The sequence below is a fragment of the Oncorhynchus nerka genome, linkage group LG19 (assembly GCF_034236695.1).
Source record: "Oncorhynchus nerka isolate Pitt River linkage group LG19, Oner_Uvic_2.0, whole genome shotgun sequence".
Taxonomy (NCBI): Eukaryota; Metazoa; Chordata; class Actinopteri; order Salmoniformes; family Salmonidae; genus Oncorhynchus; species Oncorhynchus nerka.
In genome coordinates, this window is record NC_088414.1 from 44,548,101 (window position 1) to 44,569,946 (window position 21,846).

At 42.1% G+C, this 21,846-nt stretch overlaps 1 protein-coding gene across 1 annotated transcript in view; it reads right to left on the minus strand.

Annotated features, from left to right (window-relative positions):
* Positions 1-21,846, minus strand: part of eva1c (eva-1 homolog C (C. elegans)) — a 28,485-nt gene that overhangs the window by 3,130 nt on the left and 3,509 nt on the right. Inside the window, exons 3-5 of the mRNA XM_065004972.1 lie at positions 16,822-16,945; positions 12,195-12,341; positions 9,187-9,330 (exon numbers count right to left, since the gene is read on the minus strand). Of these exons, the coding sequence (XP_064861044.1) occupies positions 9,187-9,330; positions 12,195-12,341; positions 16,822-16,945 (415 nt within the window). The remainder of the gene's footprint in view (positions 1-9,186; positions 9,331-12,194; positions 12,342-16,821; positions 16,946-21,846) is intronic.

The window sequence follows — 21,846 nt, forward strand, 5'->3', positions numbered from 1 at the left end:
AATCACAGGAAGCGCCACAGGAAGGGGCCGTATCCACAAAGCATCTCAGAGTAGGAGTGCCTGATTTAGGAACAAGTCCCCCCGTCCATATTAATCTAATTCATTATGATCTATCTAGGATCTGTCCATATGAATCTAATTAATGATGATTTGTCCATATGAATCTAATTCATTATGATCTATCTAGGATCTGTCCAGACACCTCATGAATATGGCCCTGGTCCTAGATTAGTGCTCCAACTCAGACACCTCATGAATACGGCCCTGGTCCTAGATTAGTGCTCCAACTCAGACACCTCATGAATACGGCCCTGGTCCTAGATTAGTGCTCCAACTCAGACACCTCATGAATATGGCCCTGGTCCTAGATTAGTGCTCCAACTCAGACACCTCATGAATATGGCCCTGGTCCTAGATTAGTGCTCCAACTCAGACACCATGAATACGGCCCTGGTCCTAGATTAGCACTCCAACTCTGAGACGCTTCATGAGTACAAGCCATAATCCAATTACCATTCGCACGACAACGTCAGATGACCTCATGAATATGGCCTGGTCCTAGATTTGCTCCAACTCAGAGCACCATGAATGTGCCCTGTCCTAGCATTAGCACTCCAACTCTGAGAGTCTGATTTCAAGCCATAATCTCTGTTTTTATTTGTGCACGACAAGGTCTCGGGTCTGGGGCCGATGACCTCACAAAGGGCCTGATGTCTGGGGTCTGATGTCTGGTCCAATGTCTGGGTCTGATGTCCTGGGGTCTGATGTCTGGGGTCTGGGGTCTGATGTCTGGGGTCTGATGTCTGGGGCACTGGGGTGGGGCCTGATGCCATTCTCCAAGTCTATTTCTAGCCTGGTGTTTTCTCTGTTTTTATTTGTGCTGTGTGAGGTCTCGGGTCTGGGGCCTGATGCCTGGGGTCTGATGTCTGGGGTCTGATGCCTGGGGTCTGATGCCTGGGATCTGATGTCTGGGGTCTGATGCCTGGGGTCTGATGTCTGGGGTCTGATGTCTGGGGTCTGATGTCTGGGGTCTGATGCCTGGGGTCTGATGCCTGGGGTCTGATGTCTGGGGTCTGATGTCTGGGGTCTGATGTCTGGGGTCTGATGTCTGGGGTCTGATGTCTGGGGTCTGATGTCTGGGGTCTGATGTCTGGGGTCTGATGTCTGGGGTCTGATGTCTGGGGTCTGATGCCTGGGGTCTGATGTCTGGGGCCTGGGGTCTGATGCCTGGGGTCTGATGTCTGGGATCTGATGTCTGGGGTCTGATGCATGGGGTCTGATGTCTGGGGCCTGGGCTCTGATGCCTGGGGTCTGATGCCTGGGGTCTGATATGCCTGGGGTCTGATGCCTGGGGTCTGGGGTCTGATGCCAGGGGTCTGATGCCTGGGATCTGATGCCTGGGATCTGATGCCTGGGGTCTGATGTCTGGGGTCTGATGTCTGGGGTCTGATGATGCCTGGGGTCTGATGTCTGGGGTCTGATGCCTGGGGTCTGATATGCCTGGGGTCTGATGCCTGGGGTCTGGGGTCTGATGCCTGGGGTCTGATGCCTGGGGTCTGGGGTCTGATGCCTGGGGTCGGATGCCTGGGGTATGATGTCTGGGGCCTGGGGCCTGATGCCTGGGGTCTGGGATCTGATGCCTGGGGTCTGATGCCTGTTGTCTGGGGTCTGATGTCTGGGTCTGATGCCTGGGGTCTGATGCCTGGGGCCTGGGGTCTGATGCCTGGGGCTTGGGGTCTGATGCCTGGGGTCTGGGGCCTGATGCCTGGGGTCTGTAATCGCTGCCAAAGGTGCTTCAACACTGAAATGTGCTATTTCCATTTTTTATATTTAATACACATTTGCAAAAATGTCTAAAAACCTGTTTTTGCTTTGTCTTTACGGGGTATTGTGTGTAGATTGATGACGGAAAAAACGATTTAATCAATTTTAGAATGGGTGTAACGTAACAGAATGTGAAAAAAGTGAAGGGGTCTGAATACTTTCTGAATGCCCTGTATTCCCTTTCAGGAGACACGGGTCCCCGAAACCTCAAAAAGTTCTACAGCTGCACCATCAAGAGCATCCTGACGGGTTGCATCACCCACCGCCTGGTATGGCAACTGCTCGGCATCCGACCACAACTCACTACTGAGGGTAGTGCGTACGGCCCAGTACATCACTGGGACCGAGCTCCCTGCCATCCAGGACCTCTATACCAGGTGGTGTCAGAGGAAGGGCTGAGGAGGGCCCGGCAAGCGGTACCAGAGCACCAAGTCTAGGTCCAAAAGGCTTCTTAACAGCAGCGATAAGACTGCTGAACAGCTAATCAAATGGCGACCCGGACTATTTACATTGACACCCCCTTTTTTACACTGCTGCTACTTGTGGGTTATTATCTATTACTATGTACCTACATGTACATATTACCTCAATTACCGCGACTAACCTGTACCCCCGCACATCGACTCGGTACGGGTACCACCTGTATATAGCCTCCACATTGATTCTGTACCGTAATACCCTGTATATAGCCTCCACATTGACTATGTACCGTAACACCCTGTATATAGCCTCCACATTGATTCTGTACCGTAATACCCTGTATATAGCCTCCACATTGACTCTGTACCGTAACACCCTGTATATAGCCTCCACATTGACTCTGTACCGTAACACCCTGTATATAGCCTCCACATTGACTCTGTACCGTAACACCCTGTATATAGCCTCCACATTGACTCTGTACCGTAACACCCTGTATATAGCCTCCACATTGACTCTGTACCGTAATACCCTGTATATAGCCTCCACATTGACTCGGTACGGGTACCACCTGTATATAGCCTCCACATTGACTCGGTACGGGTACCACCTGTGTATAGCCTCCACATTGACTCGGTACTGGTACCACCTGTATATAGCCTCCACATTGACTCTGTACTGGTACCACCTGTATATAGCCTCCACATTGACTCGGTACGGGTACCACCTGTATATAGCCTCCACATTGACTCGGTACGGGTACCACCTGTATATAGCCTCCACATTGACTCTGTACGGGTACCACCTGTATATAGCCTCCACATTGACTCTGTACGGGTACCACCTGTATATAGCCTCCACATTGACTCTGTACAGGTACCACCTGTATATAGCCTCCACATTGACTCGGTACTGGTACCACCTGTATATAGCCTCCACATTGACTCTGTACGGGTACCACCTGTATATAGCCTCCACATTGACTCTGTACAGGTACCACCTGTATATAGCCTCCACATTGACTCTGTACGGGTACCACCTGTATATAGTCTCCACATTGACTCTGTACCGTAACACCCTGTATATAGCCTCCACATTGACTCTGTACCGTAACACCCTGTATATAGCCTCCACATTGACTCTGTACCGTAACACCCTGTATATAGCCTCCACATTGACTCTGTACCGTAACACCCTGTATATAGCCTCCACATTGACTCTGTACCGTAACACCCTGTATATAGCCTCCACATTGACTCTGTACCGTAACACCCTGTATATAGCCTCCACATTGACTATGTACCGTAACACCCTGTATATAGCCTCCACATTGACTCTGTACCGTAACACCCTGTATATAGCCTCCACATTGACTCTGTACCGTAATACCCTGTATATAGCCTCCACATTGACTCTGTACCGTAATACCCTGTATATAGCCTCCACATTGACTCTGTACCGTAATACCCTGTATATAGCCTCCACAATGACTCTGTACCGTAATACCCTGTATATAGCCTCCACAATGACTCTGTACCGTAATACCCTGTATATAGCCTCCACATTGACTCTGTACTGATACCCCTGTATATAGCCTCCACATTGACTCTGTACCGTAATACCCTGTATATAGCCTCCACATTGACTCTGTACCGTAATACCCTGTATATAGCCTCCACATTGACTCTGTACCGTAACACCCTGTATATAGCCTCCACATTGACTCTGTACCGTAATACCCTGTATATAGCCTCCACATTGACTCTGTACCGTAATACCCTGTATATAGCCTCCACATTGACTCTGTACCGGTACCCCCTGTATATAGCCTCCACATTGACTCTGTACCGTAATACCCTGTATATAGCCTCCACATTGACTCTGTACCGTAATACCCTGTATATAGCCTCCACATTGACTCTGTACCGTAACACCCTGTATATAGCCTCCACATTGACTCTGTACCGTAACACCCTGTATATAGCCTCCACATTGACTCTGTACCGTAACACCCTGTATATAGCCTCCACATTGACTCTGTACCGTAACACCCTGTATATAGCCTCCACATTGACTCTGTACCGTAATACCCTGTATATAGCCTCCACATTGACTCTGTACCGTAATACCCTCTATATAGCCTCCACATTGACTCTGTACCGTAATACCCTGTATATAGCCTCCACATTGACTCTGTACCGTAATACCCTGTATATAGCCTCCACATTGACTCTCTACCGTAATACCCTGTATATAGCCTCCACATTGACTCTGTACCGTAATACCCTGTATATAGCCTCCACATTGACTCTGTACCGTAATACCCTGTATATAGCCTCCACATTGACTCTGTACCGTAATACCCTGTATATAGCCTCCACATTGACTCTGTACCGTAATACCCTGTATATAGCCTCCACATTGACTCTGTACCGTAATACCCTGTATATAGCCTCCACATTGACTCTGTACCGTAACACCCTGTATATAGCCTCCACATTGACTCTGTACCGTAACACCCTGTATATAGCCTCCACATTGACTCTGTACCGTAATACCCTGTATATAGCCTCCACATTGACTCTGTACCGTAATACCCTGTATATAGCCTCCACATCGCCTCGTTATTGTTATTTTATTGTTGCTCTTTTCTTTTTTTAATTTATTTAGTAAAAACATTACTTAACTCTTATTTTTCTTAAAACTACATTGTTGGTTATGGGCTTGTTAGTAAGTATTTCACAGTAAGATCAACACCTGTTGTATTCAGCGCATGTGACAACGCTGGTCTGACCAATCGGAATCCACGCTTCAAGATTGTTTTTATCACGTGGACTGGGACATGTTTCGGGTTGCCTCAGAGAATAATATTGACGTATACTCTGTTTCGGTGAGTGAGTTTATAAGGAAGTGTATAGGAGATGTTGTACCCACTGTGACTATTAAAACCTACCCTAACCAGAAACCGTGGATAGATGGCGGCATTCTCGCAAAACTGAAAGCGCGAACCACGCATTGAACCATGGAAAGGTGATTGGGAATATGGCCGAATACAAACAGTGTACTTATTCCCGCCACAAGACGATCAAACAAGTGAAATGTCAGTATCGAGATAAAGTGGAGTCGCAAATCAACGGCTCAGACACGAGACGTATGTGGCGGGATCTATTGGTTATATTCTATTAGTTCTACTAGTCATATTCTATTCTATTATTTCTATTAGTCATATTCTATTAGTTCAATTAGTCATATTCTGTTAGTCATATTATATTAGTTCAATTAGTCATATTATGTTAGTCATATTCTATTAGTTCTATTAGTCATATTCTATTAGTTCTATTAGTCATATTATATTAGTCATATTCTATTAGTTCTATTAGTCATATTATATTAGTTCTATTAGTCATATTCTATTAGTTCTATTAGTCATATTCTATTAGTTATATTAGTCATATTCTATTAGAACTATTAGTCATATTATATTCGTTATATTAGTCATATTCTATTAGTTCTATTAGTTCTATTCTATTAGTTCTACTAGTCATATTCTATTCTATTAGTTCAATTAGTCATATTCTATTAGTTCTATTAGTCATATTCTATTAGTTCTACTAGTCATATTCTATTCTATTAGTTCAATTAGTCATATTCTATTAGTTATATTAGTCATATTCTATTAGTTCTACTAGTCATATTCTATTCTATTATTTCTATTAGTCATATTCTATTAGTTCTAGTAGTCATATTCTATTAGAACTATTAGTCATATTATATTAGTTATATTAGTCATATTCTATTAGTTCTATTAGTTCTATTCTATTAGTTCTACTAGTCATATTCTATTAGTACTATTAGTCATATTCTGTTAGTAATATTCTATTAGTTCTATTAGTCATATTCTATTAGTTCTATTAGTCATATTCTATTAGAACTATTAGTCATATTATATTAGTTATATTAGTCATATTCTATTATTTCTATTAGTCATATTATATTCGTTATATTAGTCATATTCTATTAGTTCTATTAGTTCTATTCTATTAGTTCTACTAGTCATATTCTATTCTATTAGTTCAATTAGTCATATTCTATTAGTTCTATTAGTCATATTCTATTAGTTCTACTAGTCATATTCTATTCTATTAGTTCAATTAGTCATATTCTATTAGTTATATTAGTCATATTCTATTAGTTCTACTAGTCATATTCTATTCTATTATTTCTATTAGTCATATTCTATTAGTTCTAGTAGTCATATTCTATTAGAACTATTAGTCATATTATATTAGTTATATTAGTCATATTCTATTAGTTCTATTAGTTCTATTCTATTAGTTCTACTAGTCATATTCTATTAGTACTATTAGTAATATTCTATTAGTTCTATTAGTCATATTCTATTAGTTCTATTAGTCATATTCTATTAGAACTATTAGTCATATTATATTAGTTATATTAGTCATATTCTATTATTTCTATTAGTCATATTCTATTAGTTATATTAGTCATATTCTGTTAGTCATATTCTATTAGTTCTATTAGTCATATTCTATTAGTTCTACTAGTCATATTCTATTCTATTATTTCTATTAGTCATATTCTATTAGTTATATTAGTCATATTCTATTAGTTCTATTAGTCATATTCTATGAGTAATATTAGTCATATTCTATTAGTTCTATTAGTCATATTCTATTAGTTATATTAGTCATATTCTATTAGTTCTACTAGTCATATTCTATTAGTTCAATTAGTCATATTCTATTAGTTCTATTAGTCATATTCTATTAGTTATATTAGTCATATTCTATTAGTCATATTCTATTAGTTCTACTAGTCATATTCTATTAGTTATATTAGTCATATTCTATTAGTTCTATTAGTCATATTCTATTAGTTCAATTAGTCATATTCTATTAGTTCTATTAGTCATATTCTATTAGTTCTATTAGTCATATTCTATTAGTTCTATTAGTCATATTCTGTTAGTCATATTCTATTAGTTCTATTAGTCATATTCTATTAGTTCTATTAGTCATATTCTGTTAGTCATATTCTATTAGTTCTATTAGTCATATTCTATTAGTTCTATTAGTCATATTCTATTAGTTCTATTAGTCATATTCTATTAGTTCAATTAGTCATATTCTATTAGTTCTATTAGTCATATTCTATTATTTCTATTAGTCATATTCTATTAGTTCTATTAGTCATATTCTGTTAGTCATATTCTATTAGTTCTATTAGTCATATTCTATTAGTTCTATTAGTCATATTCTATTAGTTCTACTAGTCATATTCTATTATATTATTTCTATTAGTCATATTCTATTAGTTCTATTAGTCATATTCTATTAGTTCTACTAGTCATATTCTATTAGTTCTATTAGTCATATTCTGTTAGTTCTATTAGTCATATTCTGTTAATTCTATTCTATTACTCATATTCTATTAGTTCTATTAGTTATATTCTATTAGTTCTATTAGTCATATTATATTAGTCATATTCTATTAGTTCTATTAGTCATATTCTGTTAATTCTATTCTATTACTCATATTCTATTAGTTCTATTAGTTATATTCTATTAGTTCTATTAGTCCTATTATATTAGTCATATTCTATTAGTTCTACTAGTCATATTCTATTTGTTCTATTAGTCATATTCTATTAGTTATATTAGTCATATTCTATTAGTTCAATTAGTCATATTCTATTAGTTCTATTAGTCATATTCTATTAGTTCTATTAGTCATATTCTATTAGTTCTATTAGTCATATTCTGTTAGTCATATTCTATTAGTTCTATTGGTCATATTCTGTTAGTCATATTCTTTTAGTTCAATTAGTCATATTCTATTAGTTCTATTAGTCATATTCTATTAGTTCTATTAGTCATATTCTGTTAGTCATATTCTATTAGTTCTATTAGTCATATTCTATTAGTTCTATTAGTCATATTCTGTTAGTCATATTCTATTAGTTCAATTAGTCATATTCTATTAGTTATATTAGTCATATTCTATTATTTCTATTAGTCATATTCTATTAGTTCTATTAGTCATATTCTGTTAGTCATATTCTATTAGTTCTATTAGTCATATTCTATTAGTTCTATTAGTCATATTCTATTAGTTCTACTAGTCATATTCTATTATATTATTTCTATTAGTCATATTCTATTAGTTCTATTAGTCATATTCTATTAGTTCTATTAGTCATATTCTATTAGTTCTACTAGTCATATTCTATTAGTTCTATTAGTCATATTCTGTTAGTTCTATTAGTCATATTCTGTTAATTCTATTCTATTACTCATATTCTATTAGTTCTATTAGTTATATTCTATTAGTTCTATTAGTCATATTATATTAGTCATATTCTATTAGTTCTATTAGTCATATTCTATTAGTTCTATTAGTCATATTCTGTTAATTCTATTCTATTAGTCATATTCTATTAGTCATATTCTATTAGTTCTATTAGTTATATTCTATTAGTTCTATTAGTCATATTATATTAGTCATATTCTATTAGTTCTATTAGTTATATTCTATTAGTTCTATTAGTCATATTATATTAGTTATATTAGTTATATTCTATTAGTTATATTAGTCATTCTATTAGTTCTATTCTATTAGTCATATTCTATTAGTTATATTAGTCATATTCTGTTAATTCTATTCTATTACTCATATTCTATTAGTCATATTCTATTAGTTCTATTAGTTCTATTAGTCATATTATATTAGTCATATTCTATTAGTTATATTAGTCATATTCTATTAGTTCTATTAGTCATATTCTATTTGTTCTATTCTATTAGTTCTATTCTATTAGTTCTATTCTATTAGTTCTAATCTATTAGTTCTATTCTATTAGTTATATTCTATTAGTTATATTCTATTAGTTATATTCTATTAGTCATAAAGGTATTTTCCTACCACAGGAGTAGAGTACAGTCAGGTACTTCCTGGTTCCAGGGTAGCAGGGGTCTCTGAAGGTCTGGTTGTCTACGGCGACAACACACCTCTGTTTGCTGTAGCAGCTCTGTGACAGAGTGTGAACCGCATTGTGGTTCAAACACTCTACACAGAGAGAGAGAGAGAGAGAGAGAGAGAGATATCAACATTAACTAAAGACAAGCACGGAGGCATGTTAAGGGTCCAACTCCATCAAGCATTTAATTATTGTATCAGTTTTTGTATCTTTGCGTGTGATACATAGTATCTGAAAGTGTGCCACGTGCATTCCCATAACTTTCAGAGTAAATGTTTTGACAGTGTTGAAAGTGAATTGATGCTGATGCTGCGTTCATCACCAAGTGAGAAAGTGGAAATTACCAGTTATATCATAAATACCAGTTGGATGCATTCACGTGCTTTGAACTGGTGGAGAAAAGCTGATTGGCTAATGAACAACAAGCTTATTGGCTAATGAACAACAAGCAAATTGGTTAATGAACAACAAGCTGATTGGCTAATGAACAACAAGCAAATTGGTTAATGAACAACAAGCTGATTGGCTAATGAACAACAAGCAGATTGGTTAATGAACAACAAGCTGATTGGCTAATGAACAACAAGCTGATTGGCTAATGAACAACAAGCTGATTGGCTAATGAACAACAAGCTGATTGGCTAATGAACAACAAGCTGATTGGCTAATGAACAACAAGCTGATTGGCTAATGAACAACAAGCTGATTGGCTAATGAACAACAAGATGATTGGCTAATGAACAACAAGCTGATTGGCTAATGAACAACAAGCTGATTGGCTAATGAACAACAAGCTGATTGGCTAATGAACAACAAGCTGATTGGCTAATGAACAACAAGCTGATTGGCTAATGAACAACAAGATGATTGGCTAATGAAGCTGATTGGCTAATGAACAACAAGCTGATTGGCTAATGAACAACAAGCTGATTGGCTAATGAACAACAAGCTGATTGGCTAATGAACAACAAGCTGATTGGCTAATGAACAACAAGCTGATTGGCTAATGAACAACAAGCTGATTGGCTAATGAACAACAAGCTGATTGGCTAATGAACAACAAGATGATTGGCTAATGAACAACAAGCTGATTGGCTAATGAACAACAAGCTGATTGGCTAATGAACAACAAGCTGATTGGCTAATGAACAACAAGATGATTGGCTAATGAACAACAAGCTGATTGGCTAATGAACAACAAGCTGATTGGCTAATGAACAACAAGCTGATTGGCTAATGAACAACAAGCTGATTGGCTAATGAACAACAAGCTGATTGGCTAATGAACAACAAGATGATTGGCTAATGAACAACAAGCTGATTGGCTAATGAACAACAAGCTGATTGGCTAATGAACAACAAGATGATTGGCTAATGAACAACAAGCTGATTGGCTAATGAACAACAAGCTGATTGGCTAATGAACAACAAGCTGATTGGCTAATGAACAACAAGCTGATTGGCTAATGAACAACAAGCTGATTGGCTAATGAACAACAAGCTGATTGGCTAATGAACAACAAGCTGATTGGCTAATGAACAACAAGCTGATTGGCTAATGAACAACAAGCTGATTGGCTAATGAACAACAAGCTGATTGGCTAATGAACAACAAGCTGATTGGCTAATGAACAACAAGCTGATTGGCTAATGAACAACAAGCTGATTGGCTAATGAACAACAAGCTGATTGGCTAATGAACAACAAGCTGATTGGCTAATGAACAACAAGCTGATTGGCTAATGAACAACAAGCTGATTGGCTAATGAACTGATTGGCTAACAAGCTGATTGGCTAATGAACAACAAGCTGATTGGCTAATGAACAACAAGCTGATTGGCTAATGAACAACAAGCTGATTGGCTAATGAACAACAAGCTGATTGGCTAATGAACAACAAGCTGATTGGCTAATGAACAACAAGCTGATTGGCTAATGAACAACAAGCTGATTGGCTAATGAACAACAAGCTGATTGGCTAATGAACAACAAGCTGATTGGCTAATGAACAACAAGCTGATTGGCTAATGAACAACAAGCTGATTGGCTAATGAACAACAAGCTGATTGGCTAATGAACAACAAGATGATTGGCTAATGAACAACAAGCTGATTGGCTAATGAACAACAAGCTGATTGGCTAGTACAGATATCATGCTTGTAAACAAATTTACAGTGTTCAAAAAACATATTAAATCGCAAAAATATCTGCCTTTCTTTCTTTTTTATTGAGTACTTCAACTTTACCTCAAAGTCCTTTTGGAAGTTTTTCTTGTCAAGACAATCTCATGTTTAAAAAACAGATTTATAGATTTAGCTTTTTATAAATTATGTTACGTTGTTGCATTTAACGGCCCCAAAAAAAGCTGTTATCGAGGTGGCGTCAGAGTTCAGGGATGATAGATGAGTTAACCACTAGTTAACCACTAGGTAACCACTAGTTAACCACTAGGCACTAGTTAACCACTAGGTAACCACTAGTTAACCACTAGTTAACCACTAGTTAACCACTAGGTAACCACTAGTTAACCACTAGGTAACCACTAGGTAACCACTAGTTAACCACTAGGTAACCACTAGTTAACCACTAGGCACTAGTTAACCACTAGGTAACCACTAGTTAACCACTAGGTAACCACTAGGTAACCACTAGTTAACCACTAGTTAACCACTAGGTAACCAGGACATTTCTAAGTGACCCCAAACTTTTGAACGGTAGTGTATATAAATGTGATATTTCAGTTTGCCAAATTTTCTAAACAGTTAACCACTAGGTAACCACTAGTTAACCACTAGTTAACCACTAGGTAACCACTAGTTAACCACTAGGTAACCACTAGTAATTACCAGTTGGAAGGGCGTTCAAGTAGATTTCTACCAGTTTTATGTGGTAAATACCACCATCCCACTTGGTTATGAACACAGCGTGAGTCTCTCCTCTGCTGTCCACTCACCAAACGGGGGTGTTCCTCTGTCCTGTGAGGGACAGGTGTGGCCCAGACCCCTACCGTAAGCAGCTGTGTAGATGATCAGCACTCTGGGAGGCTTACAGTGTAACGTCAGCTTCTCTCCCTCACACACCACACTGCTCTTATGCTCAGCTGACAAAGAGGGGGGGGGGGCAACAGGAAAGACGAGAACAAACACAAACTTGCTTTGTGATGTATATTTTTCTGGCAGAAATACTGCTTACTGCAGATATGTGGGCGAGGGAGAGAGAAAGAGAGCGAGGGAGAGAGAAAGACATGGACAGTGAGAGAGAGAGAGAGAGAGAGAGAGAGAGAGGGGTGACCATAGAGAAAGAGGGACAGGGAGAGACAGAGAGACAGGGAGGGAGGGGATAGAGAGAGACAGGGAGGGAGGGGATAGAGAGAGACAGGGAGGGAGGGGATAGAGAGAGACAGGGAGGGGATAGAGAGAGACAGGGAGGGAGGGAGATAGAGAGAGACAGGGAGGGAGGGGATAGAGAGAGACAGGGAGGGAGGGGGATAGAGAGAGACAGGGAGGGGGATAGAGAGAGACAGGGAGGGAGGGGGATAGAGAGAGACAGGGAGGGGGATAGAGAGAGACAGGGAGGGAGGGGGATAGAGAGAGACAGGGAGGGAGGAGAGATAGAGAGAGACAGGGAGGGAGGGAGATAGAGACAGGGAGGGAGGGGATAGAGAGAGACAGGGAGGGAGGGAGATAGAGAGAGACAGGGAGGGGGATAGAGAGAGACAGGAGGGAGGGGAATAGAGAGAGACAGGGAGGGGGATAGAGAGAGACAGGGAGGGGGAGGGGATAGACAGAGACAGGGAGAGGAGAGGAGATAGAGAGAGACAGGGAGGGAGGGGATAGAGAGAGACAGGGAGGGGATAGAGAGAGACAGGGAGGGGATAGAGAGAGAGAGACAAGGAGGGAGGGAGATAGAGAGAGACAGGGAGGGGATATAGAGAGACAGGGAGGGAGGGGATAGAGAGAGACAGGGAGGGGAGGGAGAGAGAGACAGGGAGGGAGGGGATAGAGAGAGAGAGGGAGGGGGATAGAGAGAGACAGGGAGGGGATAGAGAGAGACAGGGAGAGGGGGGGATAGAGAGAGACAGGGGGGGATAGAAAGAGACAGGGAGGGAGGGGATAGAGAGAGACAGGGAGGGAGGGAGGGAGATAGAGAGAGACAGGGAGGGAGGGGATAGAGAGAGACAGGGAGGGAGGGGGGGATAGAGAGAGACAGGGAGGGGGATAGAGAGAGACAGGGAGGGAGGGGGATAGAGAGAGACAGGGAGGGGGGGATAGAGAGAGACAGGGAGGGAGGGGATAGAGAGAGACAGGGAGGGAAGGAGATAGAGAGAGACAGGGAGGGGGATAGAGAGAGACAGGGAGGGAGGGGATAGAGAGAGACAGGGAGGGAGGGGATAGAGAGAGACAGGGAGGGAGGGAGATAGAGAGACAGTGAGGGGGATAGAGAGAGACAGGGAGGGAGGGGAGATAGAGAGAGACAGGGAGAGGGGGGGAATAGAGAGAGACAGGGAGGGAGGGGATAGAGAGAGACAGGGAGGGAGGGAGATAGAGAGAGACAGGGAGGGGGATAGAGACAGACAGGGAGGGAGGGAGATAGAGAGAGACAGGGATGGGGATAGAGAGAGACAGGGAGGGAGGGGGATAGAGAGAGACAGGGAGGGAGGGGATAGAGAGAGACAGGGAGGGAGGGGGATAGAGAGAGACAGGGAGGGAGGGGATAGAGAGAGACAGGGAGAGGGGAGGGAGGACAGAGGGGATAGAGAGAGACAGGGAGGGAGGGAGATAGAGAGAGACAGGGAGGGGGATAGAGAGAGACAGGGAGGGGAGGGGATAGAGAGAGACAGGGAGGGGATAGAGAGAGACAGGGAGGGAGAGAGATAGAGAGAGACAGGGAGGGGGATAGAGAGAGACAGGGAGGGAGGGGGGATAGAGAGAGACAGGGAGGGGATAGAGAGAGACAGGGAGGGAGGGGATAGAGAGAGAGAGGGGAGGGGGATAGAGAGAGACAGGGGGGGATAGAGAGAGACAGGGGGGGATAGAGAGAGACAGGGAGGGAGGGGATAGAGAGAGACAGGGAGGGAGGGGATAGAGAGAGACAGGGAGGGAGGGGGATAGAGAGAGACAGGGAGGGAGGGGATAGAGAGAGACAGGGAGGGGATAGAGAGAGACAGGGAGGGAGGGGGGATAGAGAGAGAGACAGGGAGACAGGGAGGGGGGATAGAGAGAGACAGGGAGGGGATAGAGAGAGACAGAGAGGAGGGGGATAGAGAGAGAGGGAGGGGGGATAGAGAGAAACAGGGAGCGGGATAGAGAGAGAGAGGGAGGGGGATAGACAGAGAGAGGGAGGGGGATAGAGAGAGAGAGGGAGGGGGATAGAGAGAGACAGGGAGGGGGATAGAGAGAGACAGGGAGGGGGATAGAGAGAGACAGGGAGGGGGATAGAGAGAGACAGAGGGAGGGAGGGGGAGAGAGAGGGAGGGGGATAGAGAGAGACAGGGAGGGAGGGGGATAGAGAGAGAGAGGGAGGGGGATAGAGAGAGACAGAGAGGGAGGGGGGGATAGAGAGAGAGGGAGGGGGATAGAGAGAGAGAGGGAGGGGGGATAGAGAGAGACAGGGAGGGAGGGGGATAGAGAGAGAGACAGAGAGGGAGGGGGATAGAGAGAGAGAGGGAGGGGGATAGAGAGAGACAGAGAGGGAGGGGATAGAGAGAGAGGGAGGGGGATAGAGAGAGACAGAGAGGGAGGGGGATAGAGAGAGAGAGAGGGAGGGGGATAGAGAGAGACAGAGAGGGAGGGGGATAGAGAGAGAGGGAGGGGATAGAGAGAGACAGAGAGGAGGGGGGGATAGAGAGAGAGAGGGAGGGGATAGAGAGAGACAGAGAGGGAGGGGATAGAGAGAGAGGGAGGGGGATAGAGAGAGACAGGGAGGGGGATAGAGAGACAGGGAGGGAGGGGGATAGAGAGAGAGGGAGGGGGATAGAGAGAGACAGGGAGGGGATAGAGAGAGACAGGGAGGGAGGGGATAGAGAGAGACAGGGAGCGGGATAGAGAGAGAGAGAGGGAGGGGGATAGAGAGAGACAGGGAGGGGGATAGAGACAGACAGGGAGGGAGGGAGATAGAGAGAGACAGGGAGGGGATAGAGACAGACAGGGAGGGAGGATAGAGAGAGAGAGGGAGACAGGGATGAGAGAGAGACAGGGAGGGAGGGGGATAGAGAGAGACGGGGAGGGAGGGGATAGAGAGAGACAGGGGGGGATAGAGAGAGACAGGGAGGGAGGGGATAGAGAGAGACAGGGAGGGAGGGAGATAGAGAGAGACAGGGAGGGAGGGAGATAGAGAGAGACAGGGAGGGAGGGAGATAGAGAGAGACAGGGAGGGGGATAGAGAGAGACAGGGAGGGAGGGGGATAGAGAGAGACAGGGAGGGGATAGAGAGAGACAGGGAGGGAGAGAGATAGAGAGAGACAGGGAGGGGATAGAGAGAGACAGGGAGGGAGGGGATAGAGAGAGACAGGGAGGGGATAGAGAGAGACAGGGAGGGAGGGGATAGAGAGAGAGAGGGGGAGGGGATAGAGAGAGACAGGGAGGGGGATAGAGAGAGACAGGGGGGGATAGAGAGAGACAGGGAGGGAGGGGATAGAGAGAGACAGGGAGGGAGGGGGATAGAGAGAGACAGGGAGGGAGGGGGATAGAGAGAGACAGGGAGGGGATAGAGAGAGACAGGGAGGGGATAGAGAGAGACAGGGAGGGAGGGGGGATAGAGAGAGACAGGGAGACAGGGAGGGGGATAGAGAGAGACAGGGAGGGGGATAGAGAGAGACAGAGAGGAGGGGATAGAGAGAGAGGGAGGGGGATAGAGAGAAACAGGGAGGAGGGGGGGATAGAGAGAGAGGGAGGGGGGGATAGACAGAGAGAGGGAGGGGGATAGAGAGAGAGAGAGGAGGGAGGGGATAGAGAGAGACAGGGAGGGGGATAGAGAGAGACAGGGAGGGGGATAGAGAGAGACAGAGAGGGAGGGGATAGAGAGAGAGGGAGGGGGATAGAGAGAGACAGGAGGGAGGGGGATAGAGAGAGAGAGGGGGGGATAGAGAGAGACAGAGAGGGAGGGGGATAGAGAGAGAGAGAGGGAGGGGGATAGAGAGAGAGACAGAGGGGAGGGGGATAGAGAGAGACAGAGAGGGAGGGGGGATAGAGAGAGACAGAGAGGGAGGGGGATAGAGAGAGGGAGGGAGGGGGATAGAGAGGAGGGAGGGGGATAGAGAGAGACAGAGAGGGAGGGGGATAGAGAGAGAGAGGGAGGGGGATAGAGAGAGACAGAGAGGGAGGGGGATAGAGAGAGACAGGGAGGGGGATAGAGAGACAGGGAGGGGAGGGGATAGAGAGAGAGGGAGGGGATAGAGAGAGACAGGGAGGGGGATAGAGAGAGACAGGGGGGAGGGGGATAGAGAGAGACAGGGAGCGGGATAGAGAGAGAGGGAGGGGGATAGAGAGAGACAGGGAGGGGGATAGAGAGAGAGAGGGAGGGGGATAGAGAGAGACAGGGAAGGGGATAGAGAGAGAGGAGTGGTAGTGTACAGTACTCACTAGGTTTACACTTGTAGGTGACGTGGAGGTACTTGATGGTCCCAGGACAGGGGTCGGGCCCAAACACCAGGTGATTGACAGGTAGCTGACAGTCTCTGTGGCTCTGACACTCTGACAGTAACTTCTACAGAAAACACCAGGTGATTGACAGGTAGCTGACAGTCTCTGTGGCTCTGACACATTGACAGTAACTTATACGGCAAACAACAACATGGTGACCCTAACAGACACGTTTTGGCCGGGATTCAATCCGATCGCCCCATTCAGGCTATGCACCTCTTAAAGGTAATGTTCCTGGCTTCGAAGAGACTGCATTCATGGTAAACGCTGCAAATTACCTTTAAATGTCAAGCGTGATATAACCCATCTCTACTACTGATCTATAACCCATCTCTACTGATCTATACCACATCTCTACTACTGATCTATAACCCATCTCTACTGATCTATAACCCATCTCTACTACTGATCTATAACCCATCTCTACTACTGATCTATAACCCATCTCTACTGATCTATACCACATCTCTACTACTGATCTATAACCCATCTCTACTGATCTATACCACATCTCTACTACTGATCTATAACCCATCTCTACTGATCTATACCACATCTCTACTGATCTATAACCCATCTCTACTACTGATCTATAACCCATCTCTACTACTGATCTATAACCCATCTCTACTGATCTATACCACATCTCTACTACTGATCTATAACCCATCTCTACTGATCTATACCACATCTCTACTACTGATCTATAACCCATCTCTACTGATCTATACCACATCTCTACTACTGATCTATAACCCATCTCTACTGATCTATAACATCTCTACCACTGATCTATAACCCATCTCTACTGATCTATAACCCATCTCTACTGATCTATAACCCATCTCTACTACTGATCTATAACCCATCTCTACTGATCTATACCACATCTCTACTACTGATCTATAACCCATCTCTACTGATCTATACCACATCTCTACTGATCTATACCACATCTCTACTACTGATCTATAACCCATCTCTACTGATCTATACCACATCTCTACTGATCTATACCACATCTCTACTGATCTATACCACATCTCTACTACTGATCTATACCACATCTCTACTGATCTATAACATCTCTACTACTGATCTATAACCCATCTCTACTGATCTATACCACATCTCTACTACTGATCTATAATCCATCTCTACTACTGATCTATAACCCATCTCTACTACTGATCTATAACCCATCTCTACTGATCTATACCACATCTCTACTACTGATCTATAACCCATCTCTACTGATCTATACCACATCTCTACTACTGATCTATAACCCATCTCTACTGATCTATACCACATCTCTACTACTGATCTATAACCCATCTCTACTACTGATCTATACCACATCTCTACTACTGATCTATAACCCATCTCTACTGATCTATACCACATCTCTACTGATCTATAACATATCTACTACTGATCTATAACCCATCTCTACTACTGATCTATAACCCATCTCTACTGATCTATAACCCATCTCTACTACTGATCTATACCACATCTCTACTACTGATCTATAACCCATCTCTACTACTGATCTATAACCCATCTCTACTGATCTATAACACATCTCTACTGATCTATAACATCTCTACTACTGATCTATAACCCATCTCTACTGATCTATAACCCATCTCTACTGATCTATAACCCATCTCTACTACTGATCTATAACCCATCTCTACTGATCTATACCACATCTCTACTGATCTATAACATCTCTACTACTGATCTATAACCCATCTCTACTACTGATCTATAACCCATCTCTACTGATCTATACCACATCTCTACTGATCTATAACATCTCTACTACTGATCTATAACACATCTCTACTGATCTATAACATCTCTACTACTGATCTATACCACATCTCTACTGATCTATAACATCTCTACTGATCTATACCACATCTCTACTGATCTATAACATCTCTACTACTGATCTATAACCCTTATCTACTACTGATCTATAACCCATCTCTACTGATCTATACCACATCTCTACTACTGATCTATAACCCATCTCTACTGATCTATACCACATCTCTACTACTGATCTATAACCCATCTCTACTGATCTATACCACATCTCTACTACTGATCTATAACCCATCTCTACTGATCTATACCACATCTCTACTACTGATCTATAACCCATCTCTACTGATCTATACCACATCTCTACTACTGATCTATAACCCATCTCTACTGATCTATACCACATCTCTACTACTGATCTATAACCCATCTCTACTGATCTATACCACATCTCTACTACTGATCTATAACCCATCTCTACTGATCTATACCACATCTCTACTACTGATCTATAACCCATCTCTACTTATCTATACCACATCTCTACTACTGATCTATAACCCATCTCTACTGATCTATACCACATCTCTACTACTGATCTATAACACATCTCTCTATATACCACATCTCTACTGATCTATACCACATCTCTACTGATCTATACCACATCTCTACTACTGATCTATACCACATCTCTACTGATCTATAACATCTCTACTACTGATCTATACCACATCTATAACATCTCTACTGATCTATACCACATCTCTACTGATCTATAACATCTCTACTACTGATCTATAACCCTTCTCTACTACTGATCTATAACACATCTCTACTGATCTATACCACATCTCTACTGATCTATACCACATCTCTACTGATCTATACCACATCTCTACTGATCTATACCACATCTCTACTGATCTATACCACGTCTCTACTGATCTATAACATCTCTACCTGACATCTCTACTGATCTATAACACATCTCTACTGATCTATACCACATCTCTACTGATCTATACCACATCTCTACTGATCTATAACATCTCTACTACTGATCTATAACCCATCTCTACTGATCTATAACCCATCTCTACTGATCTATAACCCATCTCTACTACTGATCTATAACCCATCTCTACTGATCTATAATCCTACTGATCTATACCACGTCTCTACTAACCCATCTACTACTGATCTATAACCCATCTCTACTGATCTATACCACATCTCTACTGATCTAACATCTACATCTATAACCATCTCTACTGATCTATAACATCTCTACTACTGATCTATAACACATCTCTACTGATCTATAACATCTATACTACTGATCTATACCACATCTCTACTGATCTATAACATCTCTACTGATCTATACCACATCTCTACTGATCTATAACATCTCTACTGATCTATACCACATCTCTACTGATCTATAACATCTCTACCTGATCATCTCTACTGATCTATAACCCACCTGATCATCTCTACTACTGATCTATAACCACATCTCTACTGATCTATACCACATCTCTACTACTGATCTATAACCCATCTCTACTGATCTATACCACATCTCTACTACTGATCTATAACCCATCTCTACTGATCTATACCACATCTCTACTGATCTATACCACATCTCTACTGATCTATACCACATCTCTACTGATCTATACCACATCTCTACTGATCTATACCACATCTCTACTGATCTATAACACATCTCTACTGATCTATACCACATCTCTACTGATCTATACCACATCTCTACTGATCTATAACATCTCTACTACTGATCTATAACCCATCTCTACTGATCTATAACCCATCTCTACTGATCTATAACCACATCTCTACTGATCTATACCACATCTCTACTGATCTATACCACATCTCTACTGATCTATACCACATCTCTACTGATCTATACCACATCTCTACTGATCTATAACATCTATCTCTACTGATCTATACCACATCTCTACTGATCTATAACACCACTGATCTATACCACATCTCTACTGATCTATACCACATCTCTACTGATCTATACCACATCTCTACTGATCTATAACACATCTCTACTGATCTATACCACATCTCTACTGATCTATAACATCTCTACTGATCTATACCACTTCTCTACTACTGATCTATAACCACATCTCTACTGATCTATACCACATCTCTACTGATCTATACATCTCTACTGATCACATCTCTACTGATCTATACCACATCTCTACTGATCTATACCACATCTCTACTGATCTATACCACATCTCTACTGATCTATACCACATCTCTACTGATCTATACCACATCTCTACTGATCTATACCACATCTCTACTGATCTATACCACATCTCTACTACTGATCTATAACCCATCTCTACTGATCTATACCACATCTCTACTGATCTATACCACATCTCTACTGATCTATACCACGTCTCTACTGATCTGTACCACATCTCTACTGATCTATACCACATCTCTACTGATCTATAACACATCTCTACTGATCTATACCACGTCTCTACTGATCTATACCACATCTCTACTACTGATCTATAACCCATCTCTACTGATCTATACCACATCTCTACTGATCTATACCACGTCTCTACTGATCTATACCACATCTCTACTGATCTATACCACATCTCTACTGATCTATACCACATCTCTACTGATCTATAACACATCTCTACTGATCTATACCACATCTCTACTGATCTATACCACGTCTCTACTGATCTATACCACGTCTCTACTGATCTGTACCACATCTCTACTGATCTATAACACATCTCTACTGATCTATACCACGTCTCTACTGATCTATACCACGTCTCTACTGATCTATACCACGTCTCTACTGATCTGTACCACATCTCTACCACATCTCTACTGATCTATACCACATCTCTACTGATCTATACCACGTCTCTACTGATCTATACCACGTCTCTACTGATCTGTACCACATCTCTACTGATCTATACCACATCTCTACTGATCTATACCACATCTCTACTGATCTATACCACGTCTCTACTGATCTGTACCACGTCTCTACTGATCTATACCACATCTCTACTGATCTAT